The sequence below is a fragment of the Dromiciops gliroides genome, chromosome 3 (genome assembly GCF_019393635.1).
Source record: "Dromiciops gliroides isolate mDroGli1 chromosome 3, mDroGli1.pri, whole genome shotgun sequence".
Lineage (NCBI taxonomy): Eukaryota > Metazoa > Chordata > Mammalia > Microbiotheria > Microbiotheriidae > Dromiciops > Dromiciops gliroides.
The window spans coordinates 418,806,009-418,831,935 of record NC_057863.1 but is presented as its reverse complement, the minus strand read 5'-3'; the positions used below and the strand labels follow the sequence as shown (position 1 = coordinate 418,831,935).

The following is a 25,927-nucleotide window of genomic DNA, read 5'->3' as shown; positions in this document are numbered from 1 at the left end:
TGCAGCTAGAGGTTAATCACATTGGCTGAAAAATGCTAAGTGATATGACTTTGCTTTAAAAAAACAAACAAACAAAAAGCTTAGACAACCAAATTCAGGGTTGGAAAGGGCCACAAAGACCATTTAATTCTATTTGCTTATTTCATAGTGAAAAATAGTAAAAAGTCTCAGCATTTATGTAGCACTTTGAAATCTGCAAAACATTTTTTACGGAGGCATAATGGGAGTGACTTACATGAATTCACACATCTAGTTATAATTTTGGTATATACCAGGTCTTCTCAAATTCTTATGAAATCGTAATTATTTTTCCTGGATTTTCTAAAAAGATCATATTTCTCTACATTGTTTTAGAATGAGTTACTCAAATGACTAAATAAAATAATTTAAGTTTCCCAGTCTATTAAAGCAGGAGTGGGAAACTTCTCGCCCACAAACCAGATCCGGTACTAAGCTTAATTTCATATGATTTCTGCCAAGTTTTATAAAATGAGGTATCTGTTGGTTGTCTCTGCCTCCTGTAGTTAAGAGCAACAGAGTTATACCAATATTTTAAAGATTGTATTTGTACAATTTACTCTCAGCTGGCAATCTGAGAGAGAAGGCAATAGACAGTAAGTACCAAGTAGATCTAGGCTTCTAGGAGTTGATACAGATGATCAGCTGGGGGCATTAGAAGTGGGGCTTCTGATCCCTAAATCTAGGTCAATAAAGAGAAATGTTTTAACCTATGAAGAAGGGTAGAGAGGGAATGGATCTCTTCCAAAACTAGATACCAGAAAACCGGTTAGTGGTCAGAGACAGAAGCTCTTACATCAGCCTAAAAGTCATCAGATAATGCACTTCTACATCACAAGGTTTGGAGGAAAAAACTATAAATTTGAAACCCTATATAAAAGTGAATTATTATTACTATTATGCTAACCAATAGTTATATGGAGGGTACATCAAGGCACCTCAGCTTACACTTGAAAGCCCAAGAAAGCCTATAATTTTCAGTGGGAAGAATGAGTATAAAGGAAGACAAGAAATGTAGCATGGCATAGTTGAAGGCCCACCTTGGAATCAAGGGCACCTTAGTTCGAATCCTGCCTCTACTTCATATTAGCTCTATGACAAATCCCTTAACAGTGGGCATCAGGCAACTCTCCAGATAGATAAAGCACTCATTAATTGCTTCCTAGAGTCAGGCGCTGTGCTAAGCAGGGGGAATACAATAAGGTATAGGCAAAAAAGACAGTCTCTACTCTCAAAGAGCTTATATTCTAGTGGAGGAAAAAATATGGGGGCAGGGGGAGGGTGTAGTGCTGACAGTGGAAAAGCCCAGAGAGTCAAGAGTGGATCTGGAAGAGACTCTAAGTTATGAAGGAGTTATAAGTTATAAGCCTTTAAGTTATAAAGGAGTTGTCACTTTGCATGACTGGAGGGAGAGTCTACATCAAGAGTTTCCCACATCAATGAAACTAAAGCAGAAAGAAACAGAAATTAAGAAAGACATAGAGCAACAGATACAGAGTTGGGGGAAAAGCAAAACAAAACTAATTTTTGCAGTTGTCCCCAGAGACAATCATTTATTTGACTGAAAATTAAAGGAAAAAACCAAGAGGTGAATAAACTGACAGCTAGATGGTGCAGTGCATAGAGTCTAGATTCCGGAAAACGATTTCAAAATCCAGTCTCTGACACTTACTAGCTGTGTAACCCTGGCCAAGTCACTTAACTTCTAACTACCTCAGTTTCTTCAACTATAAAATTATAGAAACAGAAATAGGTATAACATGCCCCCATCCCCTTGCTCTAATTTCTTATATCCTTGGGAAGCAACATCAAAATGCTTCCTACACTTAATAAAGACTGTTCAAGATACTAATGTAATGATTGAGGTCCTAAATTGTATTAAAGAAGTAGGTAAAATAGCAACTGACACAATTATATTTCCACAAGATAATTATTACCTTTAACCTGTGCACCCATTATGTGCAATTATTTGACCTTTTTTTTGAGCACTCCTTTTTTTTACAACATAGTTTTTTAAAGTATCCTTTTAATGCTTTTATTGTTAAATGAATAGATGGCATATTTCTTCTATAATAAAGTACTGGTTTGTTCTTTAATTTCCTCAGGTGATAATGAAACTTGGCAGCTTATAAAAAAGAAAGAAGCAATTCTATACCTTTTAAATTCAGACAAGATACTGCCATGTACATAGTTCTTATTTTAATAATTTACCTAGGTGGTACACAAGCAGCCAGGTGGTACAATGCATAGAGTATTGGAATCAGGAAGACCTGAGTTCAAATTCTGCCTCAGACACTTGCCATCTGTGTGACCCTGGGAAAGTCACTTAATCCCTTTCTACCTCTATAAATAGGGATAGTAAAAGCAACTACCTCACAACATTGCTGTGAGAATCAAATGAGATAACATATGTAAAGCACTTTGAAAACCTTAAAGCACTAGACATTCTAACTATTGTTATATTTATGTTAGACTTTACAATCATTGAAGTCATCCACCCCTAAGAGACCGCCCATCCCATTTTTCAGACAAGGTAAATAAGAAAGTTGCATATGGTCCCATAATGATAACAATAAGAAATCATCATCATTATCCTCCAGATACAACACTGATTCATAAAACCTTAAAAACAATGTTTTTAATTAATTTTCAAGCTACGGAGAATGCTATGCTTTCAAAATACAGAGACTTTACAGAAGAGACCCAAATCATGTAGGAACAAGATGCGATACACATCCTCCCCACTCTTTTGTTATTTGAATTGTACTGAGAATGCCCATTTTTATTCAACAACCACCTTCACAATAGCCAGAAGAACATAATATAAATAGAAAACAGTAGTTCAATCTCAGACATTTACTAGCTTTATGGCCTTAGACTAATCACTGAACCACTCTCGGCCCCACTTTTCTCATCTGTAAAATGGGGATAATTAATATCACCTCTCCCTAGAACTATTGTGAGGATCAAATGAGGTAATATTTATAAAACATTTAGCAGAGTAACTGGCATGCAGTAGGTACTACATAAATGTTACTATTGTTATTCTTGTTATTTTTACTAATATTAGTGCATTGCTGATGGAGTTGTGAAATGATATAATCATTTTGGAAAACAGTGTTGCAGGGCAGCTAGGTGGCACAGTGGATAGAGCACCAGCCCTGGATTCAGGAGGACCTGAGTTCAAATACAACCTCAGACACTTGACACTTACTAGCTGTGTGACCCTGGGCAAGTCACTTAACCCCAACTGCCTCACCAAAAAAACCAAAACAAAACAAAACCAAAATCAAAAAGCTTGTCAACTGAAAAACAACCGGAAAATAGTGTTGCACTAGATCTGGAGGCCATATTTCTTCTGTTGTTAGTTTTTCTTATTGATTTATCTGTTTATGTTCAAGGTCTTTAAGTTTTCTTCTTCCTGAAGTCTTTGGTATGTTAGACAATTCTTTCCCGCGCCCCCCCCCCTTTATTTTCCTTATCATTCGTTTCCTGACTCCTTCTCCTCTAAGTGTGGTTTCTCTGAGGACAGATCTGGAAAGTATCTCAGCCTTTTCCCACACTAGGCAATTCAGGTGGTAGAACTCATCTCAGCTGGAGGCAGTTCTGTTCCCCTCAGGATTGGTGGAGTGCTACACAGTCTCCCATATGCACAGGTTCCTACCCCAGTGACCTATCCCAGTGACCTAGCCCATTCTCTCAGCTATCTGGCCTAGCACCGGCAGTTCAGTTTGTAGCACTGTTGCTTTCAGGTTACAGCCCCTTGCAGGATTTTACTCCTGAAGAGCTGTGGCTAAGCTGATTGTGAAGGCCTCACCAAACTTTCTCACACTGGAGCCAGGTACTCCACAACACTGGAATTTGGGAGTAGGAACCAGAGTGCAGGGATGGTTGTGATGTAAAGTTGTGTCATATCCTTGAATCGCTACAGCAGCCTTGCTTCTAATAGTGAGGAAGGTGGGGGAAGGGTAATGAGTGACCTCAAAGTCAATGAGCATAAGTTCTTAGGGGGGTTGGATGGCTTTTTAACCTCCTTTTGCATTCTAGGTGTCCTAAATCATGGAGACAGCTGAAGTTGCTTTTCTTGGGCATATAACTTCTGTTTTAGAGAGGTTTGAGAGTTTGAGGGGATTGTAGAGAAAATGTCTAGTCTTTCCTCTTGATGCCCCAACTTCATTTTCTCCATTAGCTCTGTGGTTTGTATTGCATGGCATTCATGGCACAATGATTTTTAGGAATGCATATATCATATTATTGCAGACCATATATGTTTTAAGTAATATATGAATCTTTCCTCATTTTGTCCTTCTGTCACATTCCAAGTGCCTGCTTACTTTGCCTACCTTTAATTCCAGTTTTCTTCTTGAATACATAGAAATGTAGTGATTTTTTTCCATTAGACTTCAATTTTTTTTTTTTTGCAGGCAATGGGGATCAAGTGACTTGCCCAGGGTCACACAGCTAGTAAGTGTCAAGTGTCTGAGGCCAGATTTGAACTCAGGTACTCCTGAATCCAGGGCCGGTGCTTTAACCACTGTGCCATCTAGCTGCCCCTAGACTTCACTTTAAAAGCAGTGGTATTTTTAATGATTAAAAAGTAGCTCTCTTCAACCACTTTAAAAACATTAAGTTTATTTTTTCTCAAAATTTGATTTAATTTTAGAAAATCTACACGGGGAAATACCACCACTAAAATTTGATTCCAATGTCTCACAGTGATACAAATTTGTCCATAGATTCTCAAAGACTATGCAAGTAGAAAAGAAGCTCTAGCAGGTCCTACCAAACTGAAAAGGCTTTGTATAAAGGCCTCAAGATAGACTATATATTTCTGTTGTCCAAAAATCCTGCTGGCTAATTTTGGAGACATGTATCAGAGAGACAGAAGTGTTTTGAACACAGAAACTTTCAAAACTTTCATAGACCATCTACTAAATTATAGAGGAGTTACAATTTGCACTGGTAGAAGGAACATACAAAGTGATTAAATTACAAATTTTTGATGGACTGAAGTAGAAAAAAGACTCAGTAAAGCATTGAGATTTTATTCTATACCTGTTTCCCCAAAAAAAGAGCTTAGCTTAGGCTACCAAAATACAGACTGTAATTAAATCTAGCCATTCCTTCTATAAAATTCTGGAACATATTACATAAAGAGTAATAGAAGAAGAAATTACAAACCAAAATCAATTTTACAAATCAATCTCAACTCTGAAAGAGAAAATAAAATATGCATAGCCAAAATGAAGCTCCATGGCCCCATCTACTGGATCATTCACATTTTCCTAATAGTGAACAACCTAGCTCTAATTTTCATTAGGCCTTTAAAAAGACTTTTGATTTATCTTATTGATTCAAATCCAGGTTAAGAGAAAAACAGAATTACACCTACAATGAATTCCGAAATGGGTTCAGCATGCTTTTTCTTTGGAAATATTAGTCCTCCCTCATCTCACCAATCTTCCTTCCTCAGAGGGAATAAATAAGAGATTTACATTAAATGATTATTTATACTTCAAAAATCCTGCTTTGGAAAAAAACACCTTAAATTTTAAATTATAGAATGCTAGCACATAAGTCAAAGCTACATTTTTACAGTCTAGTTCCTTAAAGTACTAAGTTCAACTGTTAGCTCTTCAAGAGCAAGCGCTGCTTCTTTTTGTCTTTCTGTCTCTAATGTCTCATACAGTATCTGGCTCACAGTAGGGGCTTAATAAACACCTGTTGATGAATTAAAAGCATTAAAATTCCTTGAATTAACTTCTCAAACAAAAGATGATTAAGTCTACCAGAAATATATATTTAAATCACATGTAAAAACAAGTTTATTCTCAATTTTTAATGAGGTTGCCCACTCTTGGATACATTATAAGTAGCAAGGCAACCTAAGGAAGAGTCAGGAAGGGGCAAGTACTGGGCAAATTGGACCACCACTTCCACCTTAACTCTTACATCCCCTTAGACCTCAATGGACACAGCTCAGAAATAACAATACCTCCTTGACCACACACTCAGCTTCCAGCCTGAACCTCACAGCCATCATGGAGAGGTGCAATGACTTCGGAGAAGGAGCCTAACAATTTCCTTACCACCAGCAGCAGCAGCTGATCAACTGCTTTCAACAGGCAGGTAAGGCCCATGAGCCCTGGGAGAGGAAGCAGCCCCCAGAAAACCAGTCCTGCCTCCAACTCAGCCCCCACAGCCATCATCCCAGGAGGCAACTTTCATGCAGATACAGATATAGCTCCTAAAGACCAAGAAAAGAAAATTCTTTCCACCAAAGTATTTAGCAGTAGAAAATGGCTCACTATCAGAAACTAACATGATTTTATCAGTAGAAACGACATTAAAGAAGCTGCATTACCATCTGCTTTGCTACTGCACCTGAAAGATCACGGGACCCTCCCATCTAACTTAAAACTAACCTCCTAATCCTGACTATCTTACATTCTTTGAACATAGTAAATACTTAAAAATGCTTTTCCTTTTTCACTCATTCAAACTATTTACTACTACTATGACTATCATTATTTTCTACATAATGAGTAGATGGTCTAAAAGACAGACTGCTGAGTTAAAAAAAGATTGGAATTTGCATCAGTGAAGCAAATACCTACATTGATTACCAATTCTTGAAGAATTGAAGTATTATTACCTCAATCTCATAAGAATTAAAATTAAAAGTGACCCAAAGTACAGAAATGTATGATGCATATGGGTAAGTAGTCAGTAATTTATTATCAAAAAATTATCTGCTTTCAAGAAGTGGCATAAAAGACATCAAGGATAATAAAGTAAAAATAATCTTTCAAGAATACACTGTTATACATTAAATATAAAAGTACCCAAAAGAGGGCCTCCAGTTTCTTTAGTTTATCTTCTATGAGAGATTTTTGGAAATGGAGGACAAGAACTGACCAGAACAAGATGTCATGGAAGAATTATAATTTATTCAAAAAGAAGAAATACCCACCATCAATCAAATTAATTCTCTGAAACATCAGAGTTATTATAAATATCTGTCTAAAAGATATTCAAGATATAAAGGGAATATCTACTATGTACAAGTCACTGTGTTCAGTACTACTGGAAACTGAAAGATACATAAGGCAGTGTCTTCCTATCAAGTACCTTAATTCACTTGTAATTCACAATGTGAATAAAAGGTTGTGGACTTAAGAGAGATAAGACAGACACGTGGGAAAAAAAGATATATATGTACAAATAGCATAAGACAAAGTATTAAACACAGACATTAAGAACTACAGGAACATGGATAACAAGCAAGGTGGCAAATCAGTCACTTTCCCTAAACCACTTCAACTCTCTAAAAAAAGGGGGGGAGAGGGGTTAACACCAGATGTAGAAAACTTATAGTTAGATCCACAAGACTAAGACAGAACTCCCTCAAGGTAAAAATCCTTTACACAAATATCAGAGAACTCTGATCCTTAAAGTACTCATTCAGCACCTCTCTACCAGCCTCCAATCACAGGAGCACAAGATATATTACAGGTTTCTGCAAGGGTCCATCAGGGGATACCATATTTGGGAAGAGACACTGCTGGGATACTCTCCCTCCCCCACACCTTCTCCTACCCCTCAAGGAGTAACAGACACTGACTCTGCACAATCATAAATGGGTGAAATGGAAAGGGGAAGGGATTGGGGACTTAAAACATACTGCTTTTTCACTGGGGCCCAGCCTAGGTTAAGGACTACCAAAACTGCAGAGAGACTGTTGAGATCTCCCTATCATTCCTCTCAAAAAGCAGCAGGTTCCAATTTAGCCCATTCATGAAAATAAAAGGAGACCCAAAGTAGGAATCAGTACAAAGTACCAGTGTATCCAGCTGTGCAGGGGGCAGTCCTATCCTCCCTTCCCCCCACAGAACTCCAGGCAGGAACTGGGGAACCCTACAACCTCCAATGTAAGAAGCCTAAGGTAGATTGGTTGTCTAGCCTTGGGGGTTGTTCTGAGTCAGGAAAGATTTAAACTAGTTCAGAGGTTAAGGTACAGGATCAGAATGAAATGAGTTATTTACCAACCATATAACATTTAACAAAAGAAGTTTACTTAACAATAGTAAGGAACTGATATTTAGCAAAAAGGGATAAGGGGATATATGGCCTAAATTTTATTAATAAACAGGAGAGTTCCTCACCTAAGAGCACGGGGGGGGGGGGGGGGGGGGGTAGGGAGTTTGGGAAGAGGAGAAGGTTTAGAATAGCCATTGTGGAAATAGAGCTAATGAGAGAAGATTAAAAGCATTGTTGTGCAGCAGTGTGAGATTAGAAAACATCATTTAGTAGCAGATCTCATAAATACAGTTGTGACTTCCTCCAGCATCCTGGAAACAGGAGTGTATGGTGGGGATAACTCATGTATGGAGTTTGGCAAGACATGAATAGGAATCGACTAAGAAAGCAAGAGAATCAAGAGTGGAAAACAGTGTATAAAGTGATCAACCACAGGGCCAGCATTACAAAAGCAAAAAAGTAAGGAAAAGAAGCAATCATAGACTGGGAATAGAGAGAGAGAAGCCATGGCAAGCAAATAAAACAAGTGTTCTGCTCATGATACTCAGTAATTGCTTCTGAATAACATGATCATGGGTAAGGCTCTGAATGTAAAAGACAGATGAAACTAGAAAGCCTACATTTGGTATAAAAGCAATCACTATGTTTATAATCCATTAACTGTATCTACATTCTAAAAAGGCCCAAAAGCCACCTTTTTTTGGTTTTGGCTGGGCCTCATGTAGTACAACTATCTGATACTCTATCATATTTGAATTATTATCACATTTTCCTTTTGAAAGAACTTTTGGGGAGGTGGAGGCAAAGTGATAGAGAAAAGGCAGGGACCCATCTGAGCTCTCCCCCAAAACCCTTCCAAATGCCCTTAAATAATGCCTCAAAACAAATTCTAGAGGTGCAGAACAGGATGGAGTGCAACAATTTTTCAGTCCAAGGCAACTTAGAAGGTTGTCAGGAACCGAGTGAGAGTGAAGTGCCAGCCATGCCAGCACAGCCTTGGGAGTGACTGAATCAGTGGTGGCAGTGACCATTTCCAGACCTCTCAGCCCACAGATTGTAAAGGGTTTGGACAGCTGGTCAGAATGAGATTCCAGGGGTCCCTTTGCTGGCACCAGGGGTAGGACTCTATTACATTGGCCATTTTTGGATCTGGATCACAGTCCTGGGTCTCAGTCCCAGGACAAGGAGAAGCACTAGCACACCAGAACTTGTAGCTGCAGGGGAGTGGGGAGCCTTGTCACAGTTCTGAGGCAGAAAAGAGGGCTTTTCTCCTAGACCAGAGCACAGGCTGGAAGAGTCATAAACGCACCTCTCCCTAGATCATAATACCTTTGAAGAAACAAAAACTTACAGGTCCCCAGAATTACCTCTGAAAACAACCACACAAAAAATCCCTGAAACTTGGGATGGTGCTCCCTCCACTCCAGAAGCAAAGCCCCACTTTAGCATAGCATTAAAAGTCAAAGAATAGGCTGGAAAATAAGCAAAAGCAGAAAAAGATGCCTTAGAAAAAATTTTAATTGGCCTCAGTCCAAAGATATCAAAAAAGATTTTAAAATTCAAGTAAAAGCACCCGAAAAAAATCAAGTAAAAGAAATAGATGAAAAATTGGAAAGAAAAATAAGAGCAATACAAGAAAGCCATGGACAAAGAGTCAACAGTTTGGTAAAAAAAAAAAAAATCCATGAAAAAATACTGAAGAAAACAATACCTTATAAAAACAGAATAGGCCAAATTGAAAAAAAAAAAGTACGAAAATCTACTGAAGAAAAAAACTCAAATGGAAAAGGAATTACAAAAACTCACTGAAGAAAATACTTCCTTAAAAATTAGAATTAGATAAGTTGAAGCTAATGAGTACATGAGACATCAAGAAACAGTTGAAAAATCAAAAGAATGAAAAAAATAGAAGAAAATGTGAAATATCTCATTGGAAAAACAACTGATTTGTAAAATATATACAGGAGAGCTAATTTAAGAATTATTAAACTTCCTGAAAGCTACAATTAAAAAAAAATGTAGCTATCATCTTTCAAGAAATTATCAAGGAAAACTGCCTTGATATTCTAGAACCATAGTGTAAAATAGAAATTGAAAGAATCCACCAATCACCTCCTGAAAGAGATTCCAAAATGAAAACTCCCAGAAATATAACAGAAAAATTCCAGAGCTCTAAGGTCAAGGAGAAAATATTGCAAGCAGCCAGAAAGAAACAAATATGGAGCCACAATCAAGACAGCACAAAATTTAGCAGCTTCTAGATTAAAGCATTGGCTTAGGATATGACATTCTGGAGGGTAAGCAAAGGAGGCCAGGATTACAACCAAGAATCACCTACCCAGCAAAACTGAGTATAATTCTTCAGGGGTAAAATGCATATTCAATGAAATAGAGGAGTTTTAAGCATTCTTTTTTTTTTTGGTGAGGCAACTGGGGTTAAGTGACTTGCCCGGCGTCACACAGCTAGTAAGTGTTAAGTGTCTGAGGCTGGATTTGAACTCAGGTCCTCCTTAATCCAGGGCCGGTGCTCTATCCACTGCGCCACCTAGCTGCCCCACTTTCAAGCATTCTTGATGAAAAGACCAGTGCTGAGTAGAAAATCTGACTTTAAATATAAGACTCATAAGAAGCATTAAAAGGTAAATGGGAAAGAGAACTCATAAGGGATTTAATAAAATTAAATTGTTTATATTTCTACATGGGAAAATACTTGTAACTCCTAAAACTTTCTCATCTTTAGAGCAGTTAGAAGGAGTATGCATAGACAGAAAACACAGATGTGAGTTTAATATGATGGAATGATTATCTTAAAAATAAAATTAAGGGGTAAGAAAGAAGAATGTACCAGGAGAAAGGGAAAGGGAGAGGTGGAATCTGACATAAAAGAGGCCCAAAAGAGATTTGGAGGACTTACGGTGCTAGGGTGGAGCACATGAATCTTATTCTCATCAGAATTGGTTCAAAGAGGGAATAACTTACACACTCAGTTGGGTGTATAAATCTATCTTACCATACAGGAAAGTGGGAGGGGAAGGGGTAAGAGAAAGAGGGGCCTGATAGAAGAGAGGGCAGACTGGAGGAGGTAAAAGCCAGAAGCAAAACACTTTTAAGAATGGACAGGGTGAGAGGAGAGAGAGGAGTAGGATAAAAAGGGGAGATATAGGATGGAGGGAAATACATAGTAATCATAACTGCAAAAAAAATTTTACAGCAAATTTCTCTGGTAAGGACCTCATTTCTCCTGACTGATTTTCTTTCTTTCTTTCTTTCTTTCTTTTTTTTTTTTTGTTTATTTGTTGGTTGGTTGGTTTTGGGGGTTTTTCTGGTGAGGCAATTGGGGTTAAGTGACTTGCCCAGGGTCACACAGCTAGTAAGTGTTAAGTGTCTGAGGCCGGATTTGAACTTAGGTACTCCTGAATCCAGGGCCAGTGCTCTATTCACTGCGCCACCTAGCTGCCCCAGGACCTCATTTCTCAACTATATAGAGAACCAAGTCAAATTTCTAGAAATGAGTCATTCCTCAAATAATAAATGGTGAAAGGATATCAACAGGCAATTTCAAACAGTAATCAAAGCTATTTATAGTCATATGAAAAAAATGTTCTAAATCACTACTGACTAGAGAGACACAAATTAAAACAACTCTAAGGTACCACCATATACCTATCAGATTGGCTAATATGAAAGAAAAGGAAAATGACAAATGCTGGTGAGGATGTTGGAAAATTAAAACACTAATGCACTCACTGTTAGTGAAGTTGTATACTGATTCAACCATTCTAGAAAACAATTTGGAACTATGCCTAAAGGGGTACAAAAAGATGCATAATCTTTGACCAAGCAATGCCACTACTAAGTCTATATCCCAAAGAGATAAAAAGCAAAAAGGAAAAGGGCTTATATGTACAAAAATCTTTATAGCAGATCTTTTTGTGGTGGCAAAGAATTAGAAATTGAGGGGATGTATGTCCATCAATTGGAAAATGGCTGAACAAGTTGTGGCATATAAGTGTAATGGAATACTATTGTGCTATAAGAAATGATGAGTAGAATGCCCTCCAAAAAATCTGGAAAGGCTTGCATGAACTGATGAAAAGTGAAGTAAGTAGAACCAGGAGAACACTGTGCACAGTAACAGCAGTACTGTATGATGATCTACTATGAATAACTTAGTTATTCTCAGCAATACAATGATTCAAGACAATTCTGAAAGACATGATGAAAGGTGCTATCCATCCCCAGAGAAAGAATTGGTGGAGTCTGAATGCAGATCAAAGATAATTTTTCTTTACTTTCCTTACTTTTCTTGGGGTTTTTTGGTCTGTGTTTTCTTCCACATCATGATTTACATGGAAATGTGTTTTGTTAAGACTATCTCTGGGGCGGAGCCAAGATGGCGGAGAGGAAGCAGCAAGCTGCCTGAGCTCTCCTTCTATTCCCTCAAAAAGAACATTAAATCAAGCCTCTGGATGGATTCTGAAACTACAGAACCTGCAAAGAGACAGAGAGACACAGTCCTCCAACCAGAGATAATTTAGAAGACTTCAGGAAAAGGTCGGTCTGACTCGGGCAAAAGGGAGGCCCAGCGCAGGGCAGCAATCCAGCACTGAGGGGGTCAGGGCAAGTCAGCAGGAGCTGCGGGCCACAGCCGAACAACTGAGGCCCCTGGAACCTGGTTCAAAAATCTGGTGGCCAAGAAGGACAGTGGAAAAACCTACCTGCACCGGCCGGGAGGGCCACGAACGGGTCAGGCGGGATCAGACGCCAAGATCGGGTGCCTGGCTGGCCGAGGGCAATCAGACAGGAAGTGCAGGGTGGGGGATCTCCACACACCATAAAGGCCTCAGGGTAAAAAGCCAGTCACACAGCACCTATACCCCTGCACAAGAAGCCCAAAACAGGGACCCTGGTGCCCCCAGAGCAGACCTCAACTTAAAAAATAAATAAATAAGCGGCAATAATGAGTAAGAAGCAAAAAAGAGCCCTCTCCATTGAGAGCTTCTGTATCAATAGGGAAGAAGCCAATGCAAACTCAAATGAGGACAATACCCTCAAATTGCCTACATGTGAAGCCTCACGAGGGAAGGTGAATTGGTCTCAAGAACAAAAAGCCTTCCTGGAAGACCTCAAAAAGGATGTTAAAAATCAATTGAGAGAGGTAGAAGAAAAAACGGGGAGAGAAATGAAAGCAAAACAAGAAAACTATAAAAAAAGAATCAGCAGCTTGGAAAAGGAAGCACAAAGATTGACTGCAGAAAACAATGCCTTAAAAAATTCATCTGGCCAAATGGAAAAAAAGGTGCATAATCTCATTGAAGAAAACACTGCCTTAAAAAATTCACATGGCCAAATGGAAAAAAAGGTGCATAATCTTACTGAAGAAAACAATGCCTTAAAAATTAAAATTGGACACTTGGAAGATAAGGAATCCATGAGACACCAGGAATCAGTCAAGCAGAATCAAAAGAATGAAAAAACAGAAGAAAATGTGAAATACCTCATTGGAAAGACAACTGATCTGGAAAACAGATCTAGGAGAGACAATTTGAGAATCATTGGACTGCCTGAAAGCCATGACCAGAAAAAGAATCTAGACACCATATTCCAGGAAATTATTAAGGAGAACTGCCCTGATATCATAGAATCAGAGGATAAAATCATCATTGAAAGAATCCACCGATCACCTCCTGAAAGAGACCCCAAAAGGAAAACTCCAAGGAATATTGTAGCCAAATTCCAGAATTATCAGGTGAAGGAGAAAATACTCCAAGCAGCCAGAAAGAAGCAATTTAAATATCATGGAGCCATAGTCAGGATTGCTCAGGACCTGGCAGCTTCAACATTAAAGGACCGCAAGGCTTGGAATATGATATTCCGGAAGGCAAAGGAGCTTGGATTGCAGCCAAGAATCTATTACCCAGCAAAAATGTGCATTTTCTTTCAGGGGAAAAGATGGACATTTAATGACATTGGGGACTTTCAATCTTTCCTGGTGAAAAGACCAGAACTGAATAGAAAATTTGATCTCAACATACAAGACTATCCCCGTGTCAAGCTGTTTGCCTTCTCAATGAGGGGAGCAAAGGAGGGAGAGAACTTGTGACTCAAAATTTGAAAAAAGAATGTTAAAATTGTTTTTACATGTATTTGGGAAAAAATTAAATATTAAATTAAAAAGAAAAAAAGAACTTTTATATCGGCTTTGACATAGTAAAAATGCATGTCTCACTAACTGTAATAAAACATTTTACTTACTCCACCCATTGTAATTCCATCAATAAGTGAAACATAAGGCTTCTGACAAGTACCTACAAGAAATGTAGCTATAATTAATTTCAATATTTGAAAACTTGTTTTTTGGCAAAAACACTTGGAAAAATATTTAAAGCACAAATATTTACAATATAAAAGGAGAAAATTAGAGGAGTGGTCAACAAGAGTAGTTTGAAAAATATGGAAATAATTAATCCATATTATTTAATAAAAAATAATTATTAATATACTACTGTGATCTACTAATCACCGTATGGTCAACATATAATAGAAACTATAATGATAGATTCGAAAACCATGACTATAGGTTAACAGTGTTCTTTCTATCTATACGTCTTCAATTGACTTCTATAAGGCATTTTACCTATGTGTGTATGTTTCAGCAGAATAAGATGTGTACATGCATGTAGCTTTTCTCATATGTCATAATGGGAATAATGATGCTTGTACTTAGTAAAGGTTGAAGCATTATAGAAATGTAAGTTTTTCCTATGTCCCATAGAAAGAGACCTCAGTTTTTACATGCTGTTTGCACTATCCAGATAAACACACAGTTATTAATCATTCTCAATGAAGTATATTAAGCCAGATACTTTCAACTGAACAAGTTAGTCTTTTAATAAAATACTAGCCAGTGCACAATAAGGATTTATTAAATAATTAAAATTTTAAAGTTAGATATGCACCTTATTTCTCAATTCTGCTTTAGGACAAAGCATAACATACATACCAATGGTACTGTTCAGAGTATATTCTTCTTTGAAGAACTCCTGAGCCATTTTCTGTTTTGTCTTCCCTGCCTCAAATATGGCTGGGGGGAAAAAAGAATAAAACATCAAATAGAATAAGGTCAAATTTTTTTGACACCAAATATTCGAAAGTTATATGATTTTTCCATAATCAATCATGGGGAAAAAAAAACCTCTAGAAAGTCTATCCACATACTCTTAAAAACTAGAAGATGGCTTAGGTGTCATCTGGTTGTACCTCATCATTTTATAAAGAAAGGATCAAAGGATTTGGAGATGGAATGATTCTTAATCATCTTTCATTTCAGAAATAAAGAAGCTGAGGATCCAAGAGAGTTAGTGAATTCCCCAAGGTCACACAGACAGAAGTTACAAAAGATTTGATTTAAACCTAGTTGCTCTGAATCCAAATTCACTAAAGTCACCTAATCAGTGGCAGAGCCTGGACAAGAACCCAGGTCTCTGAGCTTCCAGTCCAGTAGTCTTTCTACTACATCATGTAGTCCTCATCCCTGAATCTATTGTCTTACATAGGCTCTGTTCATTTTTCTTTTAAACTGTAATTTCTTCCACCAGGAAGCATTTATTTCCTAAGTGGTCTTATCTCCATACAACCTTTAGTGCTGAGATAAAAAACGCCCATGCTTTTGACCATGCCACCCCTCTCTTTATTAGCAATTGTTACATTTAGATATGGTATCTGAAATTAGACATATTTTTAAATTTTGACTATGTGGAAAAAATTATCTAAGAAATTGTTGGTATTATGTTTATAACCTAAGAAAATCATAGACAGAAAAAAGTTACTGGTCTTTACATAAAAATATTCATATGACAGCATTATTTGTGAAAACAAAAAGACAGAAACAAACCATGTACCCAACTCTTGCTGAGTGTTTAATTAGATTGTGGAATGCAAATTTAATAGAGTATATAAGGAATGAAGAATTCCAGGTATTATGGGAAGACATACAAAATGTAAAAGAATGTGAAAGAGTGAAGAAAGCAAAAGCAAAAGAATAACACTCAAATATGCTACAAATATGTAAGTAAAAGCATTAAAACAGTGTAATGATTGGAATGACGCCACCTGCTGGAGAGCTACCGTAGGAAAGCTCTGCCATGAGGAGAAGGCATCTGAGGGCAAGCCATGTGGCTTTTCTTTGGCGTCAGAAAGTGACTTTTGCTTGTGGGAGGAAGGAGGGGTGAGGCTGGCTCTCTCACTCTCTTGTGAGGACTCTGGTGGAGAGTGGAGCTAAAAATGCGTTCTCCTTGGATAGATAGATGAATCTAGGCCTTTTTCTCTCTCTTCACCAAATTTTTATTCTCCTTAATAAATTCTTAAAAGTCTAAACTCTTGTTAAAGCTTATAATTTATTGGCAACCACTCATTAGATATTTTAGATAGACTAGTTAGAATTTTAGCCCCTTACAACAGCAATAAGATTATTAGTTAATACAATGGACACAAATGGTACTTTCTTTTAAGATTGGTACACAGTTTTTCATTCTTCTACCAGCAAATAACAAAAATGAATTATCATAAATACAATTTGAAATCAGTTTTATGCATTATCTTGTTCTATTATATTTCATTTGTTCTGTTAAGACCAAATTCACCATTTTGAAAAGTAAAACTGTCATTTATACTCATTTCTGATTAATCCTCTAGAATTTATCTGTCTTCTTTCAAAATTTTCCAACTCTTGATTCTTTCTAAGCTATTAAATGAAATCTGACAGCTGCTTCTTTCATCTTACCTTTCTTTGATCAGCCTGAAATCATTTTATCCATCTGCGCTCTTTTGAGTCAACCCTACTGAAGCTTCCCTTTTAAATAAAAATAGTTCTGATTTGGAATAAAAGTACTGTCAAGACAAGCTATTTGTGTACTCTAAACAAGGTTTGAGCCTTCATTTTAATAATTCCCAAATTAGTATATAGATACCATGTAGTATCAAAACCTAAATAGGGTACTTTACATATAGATTTTTTCAACGTACATTGGAAAAGTAAGTGGGTAAAAAATATCAAGGTGAAAAATAAAAGGAAACTTACCTTGCCAGATTTTTTTTTTTTTGGTTTTGGTTTTGGGTTTTTTTGCAGGGCAATGGGGGTTAAGTGACTTGCCCAGGGTCACACAGCTAGTGAGTGTCAAGTGTCTGAGGCCGGATTTGAACTCAGGTACTCCTGAATCCAGGGCCAGTGCTTTATCCACTGCGCCACCTAGCCGCCCCAAGCATAAACTTTTGATTCCATTTTTGTATTTTTATATTTTAAAATCTGGTGGGGCGGCTAGGTGGCGCAGTGGATAAAGCACCGGCCCTGGATTCAGGAGTACCTGAGTTCAAATCCGGCCTCAGACACTTGACACTGACTAGCTGTGTGACCCTGGGCAAGTCACTTAACCCCCATTGCCTCACTAAAAAAAAAAAAAAAAGTTTGTGCTTGAAAAACTCAAGATTATGATGACTCATATTTATATAATACTTCAGGGTTTACAAAGCTTTCCCCCCCACAACATGTGAAGAAGGACATTCAAGAATTACTATTCCCCTTCTGTACCTGAGGAAGTTAAATGGCTCACCTAGGATCACTGCCCATTTGAGAGCTGAACCTTGGTACTTCTGATTTCTATCATAGTACAATGCTTCCCCAAGACACCACAAAACTTTGGAGAAAAGAATTATGTTTTAATAAAAAATTTTAAGGAAAGCTAGACAGTATAATGAAAAATTAATTTAGATCCATTTCTCTCACTACATAGTATTTTTAAAAAATCTAACTGATCACTCATCCAATAATTTTTGAACATTCAAAATCTGAGATGACTCTATTATTCCTTTTTTCTACCAAATGAAGAAAATAACAGGTTTTGTTAATCAAGCAAATAAGACATCACTAGAAACAAAATTGATACTTCAATTTTTTAAAAATAGTACAAGAAAACAACAATGTACCTAGAATAAAAATAAAAGGATTGAGTTTATATGTGATAAAAAGCTGAATCTCAAAGAAACTTGCATGAATTTACCAAAAAAAAAAAAACCCATCCTCCTCTGGAGAAATACTCAAAATATATCAATATACTGTTATTTGGCACATAATTCAAGGAGATCAAAGACATCTGGAAAGGTCTAAAATATACAAATTTACTTACAGCAGTACATTTTATAGTAGCAAATAACCGGAAGCAAAAACTTCTAGGGAATGGCTGAGCAAATTATTCTATATGAATATAATGGTATCACTGTGCTATAAGAAACAATAATAAGAATTCAGAAAAACTTTCTAAGATTTTCATAAACAGATACAAAACAAAATATATGAGGAGTACAATAATGTCAAAGAAAAGAACACTAAAAAATATCAGACTGATCAATGCAGTAAGCAGTTGTGCCTTCAAAAGGCTGGGGAAGCACACTTCCCACTTTTCAGTAGAGCAGTGTTTTCTCACACTGGCACCACCATGGTCAGGTCCTCGTCACCTCATGTCTGCACTACTGTAATAACTTGCTGGCTTTTTCTCTCTGCCACAAGTCTCTCCCAACTCCAGTCCATCTTTCACTCAGCTGTCAAATTAATCTTCCAGGGGCAGGTAAGTGGCGCAGTGGATAGAGCACCGGCCCTGGAGTCAGGAGTACCTGGGTTCAAATCCGGCCTCAGACACTTAACACTTACTAGCTGTGTGACCCTGGGCAAGTCACTTAACCCCAAATGCCTCACTAAAAAAAACAAAAAACAAAAAACAAAAAACAAATTAATCTTCCAAAGGCACAAATCTGAACATATCATTTGCCCTATTCAATAACCTCCAAGAACTCCCTATCACCTAGTACCCTGATTTTAGAGGACTTAGATCCTGATTCATACCCTACCCCTCTTTCTGAGGAATAGTTTGTCCCTTCACAGGACTGGTGTTTGCTCTAATCATTAGCATGTACCAGTCTTCGCCCAGTAGGATATAATACTGTCATGAACATTAAAAGAAAAACAAAGGCCAGTTTAATAAATATAAATTTCATATAGTAATATATAGATAATATCTCAACGTATAAATGATTCAGTTATTCTTTTCTACAGGAGGACCCTGCAAAGTACAAATGAGAACGCTTACAAGCAATATCTATCAGTATCTATCACCACTAGCTGGTAACGGTGCATTAGATCAACTTCTCTGATCTTAGAAAAAAAAGTTACAGTTAACAAACTAGAAAAATAGTCCTTTCTGGCTAAACTGTTTACATTTCTACATGGGAAGATGATACTTCTACTTTTTAAGAACTATATCACTAGTAATGCAGTTAGAATGAGTATACATGAGGGTATGGGTATAAGGTGACTTTGAGGGGATAATATTTTAAAAAATCAAGGTGTGAGAAAAAGTATTACAGCAGTAGAAGGAAGGAAGAGGTAGAATGGGATAAATTATCTCACATGAAGAAGTGCAAAAGACCTATTACAGTGGAGAAGATGGGAGGGTGAGTGGTAGGCATCGCTTGCACTTTACTTTCATCTGAATTGGCTCAAAAAGGGAATAGCATATACAATTAGTTGGATATAGAAATCTATCCTAACCTATAGGGAAGTAGGGGGGCTTTACTAAAAGGGTAGAGGGGACTGACAGAAGGGAGGGAAGACTGGGAGAAGCAGTGGTCAGAAGCAAAATACTGGCGAGGAGGGAAAGGGTGAAAGGAGAGAGAGAGAAGAAACAGGAGGGAAAATAGGATGGAGGGGAATATACAGTTAGTAATCATAAGTGCAAATGTGAATTGGATGAACTCTCCCACAAAAGAGAAGTGGATAGCAGAGTGAATAAAAAAAGCAGAATCCTACAATATGTTGTTTACAAGAAACACACTTGAAGCAGAGAGAGACATACAGAGAAAGGTAAGGGGCTGGAGCAGAATCTATTGTGCTTCAGCTGAAGTAAAAAAAAAAAAAAAAAGCAGGACTAGGAATCATGATACCCAACAAAGCAAAAGCAAAATTAAATGTAATTAAAAGAGACAAGGAAAGAAACTACATCTTGGTAAAAGGTACTATACACAATAAAGTAATATCAAAAATAAACATATATACACAAAGTGGTATAGGATCCAAATTCTTGAAAAAGTTAAGTGAGTTACAGGAGGAAATAGAGAACAAAACTGTACTTGTGGGGGACCTCAACTTTCCCCTCTGAGAACTAGATAAATCCAACTACAAAATAAACATGAAAGAAGTTAGAGGTGAACAGAATTTTAGAAAAGTTAGACATGACAAGACTTCTGGAAACAATTGAGTGGGGATAGAAAAGAATACACCTTTTTCTCAGTGGTACATGGCACCTACACAAAAATTGACCACGTATTAGGGCATAAGAACCTCACAATCAAATGTAGAAAGGCAGAAATATTAAAGGCACCTTTTCAGATCATAATGAAATAAAAATTACACTCAATAATGGACAGTGGAAAAATAAATTAAAAATTAATTGGAAACTAAATAATCTCATCCTAAAGAATAAATTAGTCAAAAAAACAAATTATAGAAGCAATCAATAATTTCATTAAAGAGAATGACAACAATGAGATAACATATAAAAATTAATGGGATGGGGCAGCTAGGTGCCACAGTAGATAGAGCACTGGCCCTGGAATCAGGAGGACCTGAGTTCAAATGCAGCCTTAGACACTTGACACTTACTAGCTGTGTGACCCTGGGCAAGTCACTTAACCCCAAATGCCTCACCCCCCTAAAAAAAAATGTTTTTTAAATAAAATTAATGGGATGTAGCCAAAGCAGTACATAGGAGAAAATTTATTTTCTAAATTCTTACATCAATAAAATAAAGAAATTAACTGGGTATGCAAGTAAAAAAAAATAGAAAAAGAACAAATGAAAAATCTCTAATTAAGTACCAAATTGGAAATTCTGAAAACCAAAAGTGAGGTTAATATAATTGAAAGGAAGAAAACTATTGAACTAATTAATACATAAAACTAGGAGCTGGTTATATGAAAAAACAAATAAGATAAGCCATTGGTTAATTTTATTTTTATAACTTCGTGTTCCAAATTTTTTTCCTCCCTACCTACCCCCACCTTAAGAACTCAAGCAATTCAACATAAGCTATACATGTACAGTTGCTAATTTGATTTTTTAAAAAGAAAGAAAACCAAATTTCCAGTATTAAAAATGAAAAGGGTGAATTCACTACCAGTGAAGAAGACACTAAAGCAATCATTAGGAAATATTTTGCCAAATTATGTGCCAATAAATCTGACAATCTAAGCAAAATTGATGAATTTTTATCTTATAAAATAATAAACATTTTGATTGTACATACATAATCTATATCAGTTTTTTTACTGTCTTGGGGAGGGGGGAAGGAAGGAAGACAGGGAGAAAAATCTGGAACTCAAAATCTTACAAAAACAAATGTTGAAAACTGTATTTACATGTAACTGGAAAATAATAAAATACTTTTAAGATTAAAAAAATAAACATTTATATTTAAAGTTTTGAGTTCCAAATTTTATTCCTCTTTCCCCTTGCCCCTCTGTGAGGCAGTAAGCAATCAGATATAGGTTATACATATGCAATTATGTAAAACATTACCATATTAGTCATTTTGTATAAGAAAACTTAAATAGGGGGCAGCTAGGTGGCACAGTGGATAAAGCACTGACCCTGGATTCAGGAGGACCTGAGTTCAAATCTGACCTCAGACACTTGACACTTACTAGATGTGTGACCCTGGGCAAGTCACTTAACCTTCACTGTCCTGCCCCCCCCAAAAAAAAAAAGAAAAAGAAAAAAATGAAAGAAAATGAAAAATAGCATGCTTCCATCTGTTTTCAATCAATATCAGTTCTTTCTTTGAAGGGAGATAGTATGCTTCAAAACTGATGAATTTTTATGAAAAAATAGATTGTCCAGATTAAACAAAAAATAGAATATTTAAATAAACTCATCTTAGAAAAAGAAATTGAAGAAGCTATCCGTGAACTCCCTAAGAAAAAATCCCCAGAGCCAGATGGGTTCACAAGCAAATTCTACCAAACATTTAAAGAACAACTAATTCCAATACGATATAAACTATTTGAAAAAATAGGTGGAGTCCTACCAAATTCCTTTTATTCATGTTGCTGATACCTAAGCCAGAAAGAACTAAAACAAATAAAGAAAACCATTGAACAATTTCCCTAATAAATACAAAAATATAAAATAAAATAATAACAATCAAACTACCAAAAATATTTTATAGAGCTAGAAAAAAAAACAACAAAATTCATCTGGAAGAACAAAAGGTAAAGAATATCAAGGGAATTAATGGGGGAAAATGCAAAGGAAGGTGGCCTAGCCATACCAGATCTCAAACTATATCATAAAATGGTAACCATCAAAACTTTCTGGTACTGGCTAAAAAATAGAGTGATGAATGAGTGGAATAGATTAAGTATATGGGACACAGTTGTAAATGACCATAGTAACCTGGTATTCGATAAACCCAAAGATCCCAACTTCTGGGATAAGAACTTACAATTTGACAAAAACTACTGGGAAAACCTGAAAACAATATGACAGAAAATGGGTATAGACCAACAACTTACACTATATACCAAGATAAGGTCAAAATGGGTACATTATTAAGATATAAAGGCTGATACCATAAACAAATAGGAGAACAAGGAATAGTTTACCTGTCAGATCTATGAAGAAGGGAAGAATTTATGACCCAAAAAGAGAAAAAGAGCATTACAAAATGTAAAACAGGTAATTTTAATTATATTAAATTGAAAAGGTTTTGCAAAAACAAAACCAATGCAACCAACATTAAAAAGGAAAGCAGAAAGCCAGGAAACAATCTTTATAGCAAATATCTCTGAAAAATACTTTGTTTCTCAGATATAGAGAGAACTGAGTCAAATTTATAGAAATAAAGAGTCATTCATCAGTTGATAAATGGTCAAAGAATATGAACAGGCAGTTTCCAGATAAAGAAATCAAAGCTATCTATAGTCATATGAAGAAATTATCTAAATCACTATTGATTAGAGAAACACAAATTAAAACAACTCTGAGGTACTACTATACACCTATCAAATTGGCTAATATGACAGAAAAGGAAAATGACAAATGTTGAAGGGGATGTGGGACAATTAAAACACTAATGTACTTTTAGTGAAGTTGTGAACTTATCCAACTATTCTGGAGAGCAATTTGGAACTATGCCTAAAGAGCTATAAAAAGATGCATACTCTTTGACCAAGCAATGCCACTACTAGGTCTTTATCCCAAAGAGATTCCCCCAAAAGGGAAAAGGACCTATATGTACAAAAACATTTACAGCAGCTCTTTTAATGGTGGCAAAGAATTGGAAATTGAGAAGATGACTATCAACTGGTGAATGGCTAAACAAGCGGTGGTATATTAATGTAATGGAATACTACTGTGATATAAGAAATGATGAGCAGCCAGATTTCAGGAAAACCTTGAAAAACTTACATGAACTGATACAAAATGAAGTAAGCAGAACCAGGAGAACATTATACACAGTATCAGAAACATTGTGCAATGATCAACTATGAATGACTTAGCTCTTCTCAGCAAAACAATGATCCAAGACAACTCTAAAGGACTCATGATGGAAAATGCTATCCACATCCAGAGAATGAATTAATGGAGTCTGAATGCAGATTGAATCATACTATTTTTACTTTATTTTTTTTCATGGTCCTTTTTTTTAAAACAATTTTGTAAACTTTAACTTGAGGAATTTATATGTACTCAATATACAGAAATATACAAATATATTAATTTCAAGGTTATAACCAGAATAATTCTGAATTGGCTTCCAAATAATCTTATACATAATTTACTGAGAAAAAGCAACGCATTCATGATAGCAGTTTTTTCCCCACCATCTGAAAAAAAATGACAAAACAACATATTAACAATACCACCTGAATGTCATGGCCACAAAGTCCAGGATTATAACTTAAATACCTTCTCTGATGGCTCTGTTCTATAATCCTCTTCCCCATCTCTACAAAGCTCTAAGTGTATACATTGAGACTTTAAATCAAAAAGGCATTTTTTTAAAAAGCATTTCAGCTTAGATATTAGACATGATTAAAACTTACTATTACTCAAACTATAAAGCACAATTATATCCATTACTATTTTTAAAATCTGTCAGTTGAATTGAAAAATGTTTTGAAGTAAAAACCAAATTTTTTTACCTTTGACATCACCTCCAGCACAGAAAGCCTTTCCTCCGGTTCCTTTTATAATTATCAAAGAAGTTTCTGGTTCTTGTTCCCATTTCTATTCAAATACAAAAGAAGAAGCTAAGAATAGCAACTGACATTCATCTAGTACTTTAAAGTTTCTTTTTTCTGTGTACAAATTTTATTTTCTCAATAGAGTGGAAAATCTTTGAAGGCAAAGTCTATTTGACTTTCTTTGTTACAAGGAAAGGTATAATGGGAGAAGGGGTATATTTATATTTTTTTAAATCAATATAACTTTTTGAAAAATAAAAGAGCTACAAACCTTTAACTGTGGATAAATCTGTCGTATCATGGAGAGATTCAGTGAGTTCAGAGCCTTTGGTCTGTTTAATGTTATCACTCCTGCACAGCCTTTTCTTTCCAAGAACACCTCTGGTTCTGAATCTGTGTGCTTAGCCATTCCCTATATGGGCAAGAGACAAAAATTTTATAATAGTGTTAGGGTTTGTTTTTGTTTTTTTAGTTTTGGCACATATTATAACATAATCATTTGTTTACTACAACTTTGGAGATTGTTATAAATAAATAGAATTGGTTCACTAAATTTTACAAATCTTTCTTGAAACCTTCTGAATACTAACACTCTACAAATAAATTATTTTTCTAAAGCAAGCTATATATGATATGATATTGTTAAAATTTCAATAGAATGAGCCTATTGATTTACCAGTATTATATGCAATTAGGATAGTATTTGCTCCCTGGATTCAGATAAACACTGAATGATTTATGCAACTATCTACTGCCTTAAAGCCTTATAATTTGATTGTCATCACCTGTTGGTGTTGTTGTTGTGCTCAACTGCAAGGGTTCATGGCACATTTTAACACATTCAACACATTACTTTTTTCCAACTACAAGAGTTATCAATACTACATGGAGAGAAAATACAGCACATGACTGAAATAAGCTTTTAAAATTCAATACTGGAATGCTAATGAAAACTACAGAGAGAACAGTAAAGCCACACTCTAAGAAACCTACATGAAAGGTCAAAATCATATAAAACTAAGAAATGGACAAATAATTTCTTCAAAATGTGATTAGATACTTTAAATATTGAAAAGGGTTTTTTTTAATCCACTTTTCAGGGACAATTTTAAGGGGGAATGGAAGGTAATGATAGTGATCACCCCAAAAATGAAAAGAACATCAATGAAACATTTAAAAATGCAGAAGAGTGCAGAAGGATATTCCAAAAGGGACACATAAGCAGGGCAGGCATAGTATTACCATATTAAATTTATTTTATACTTTTAAAAGAATATCCTGTACATTATATAGATTCACGATTTCATATATTAAGAAATCCAAAATCAGTCCCTAACTAATGATAATTGCTACTATACATTCAAAAAGGCAGTAAGAGTACTAGACTATACATAATTAATAAGCACTGCTTGAAAAACTATGTTTATAGTTTCTACCACATAAGTCTTAAAGAATTTTCTTTGTGGCCACCTCCTCAGGGGAAAAAAAAGACCACATTACAAATAAAAATGCTTAACACAGTGAGAGTAACAAACATTTAGATATCCCAAAGTGAGGTTTTATAGTACATGACAAG

The 25,927-nt window shown here is 36.0% G+C and overlaps 1 protein-coding gene across 3 annotated transcripts in view; it reads right to left on the bottom strand.

The window, feature by feature from the left end:
- HIBCH (3-hydroxyisobutyryl-CoA hydrolase) overlaps positions 1-25,927 on the bottom strand; it is a 98,836-nt gene that overhangs the window by 51,875 nt on the left and 21,034 nt on the right. For 2 of the 3 annotated variants that reach the window (XM_043998698.1, XM_043998696.1), the window contains 5 exons: positions 24,623-24,763; positions 24,310-24,394; positions 22,768-22,776; positions 15,062-15,142; positions 14,314-14,366 (listed from right to left, as the gene is read on the bottom strand). In XM_043998698.1, the coding sequence (XP_043854633.1) occupies positions 14,314-14,366; positions 15,062-15,142; positions 22,768-22,776; positions 24,310-24,394; positions 24,623-24,760 (366 nt within the window). In that variant the 5' untranslated portion in view covers positions 24,761-24,763. The remainder of the gene's footprint in view (positions 1-14,313; positions 14,367-15,061; positions 15,143-22,767; positions 22,777-24,309; positions 24,395-24,622; positions 24,764-25,927) is intronic. The other variant, XM_043998697.1, reaches the window with a different exon arrangement.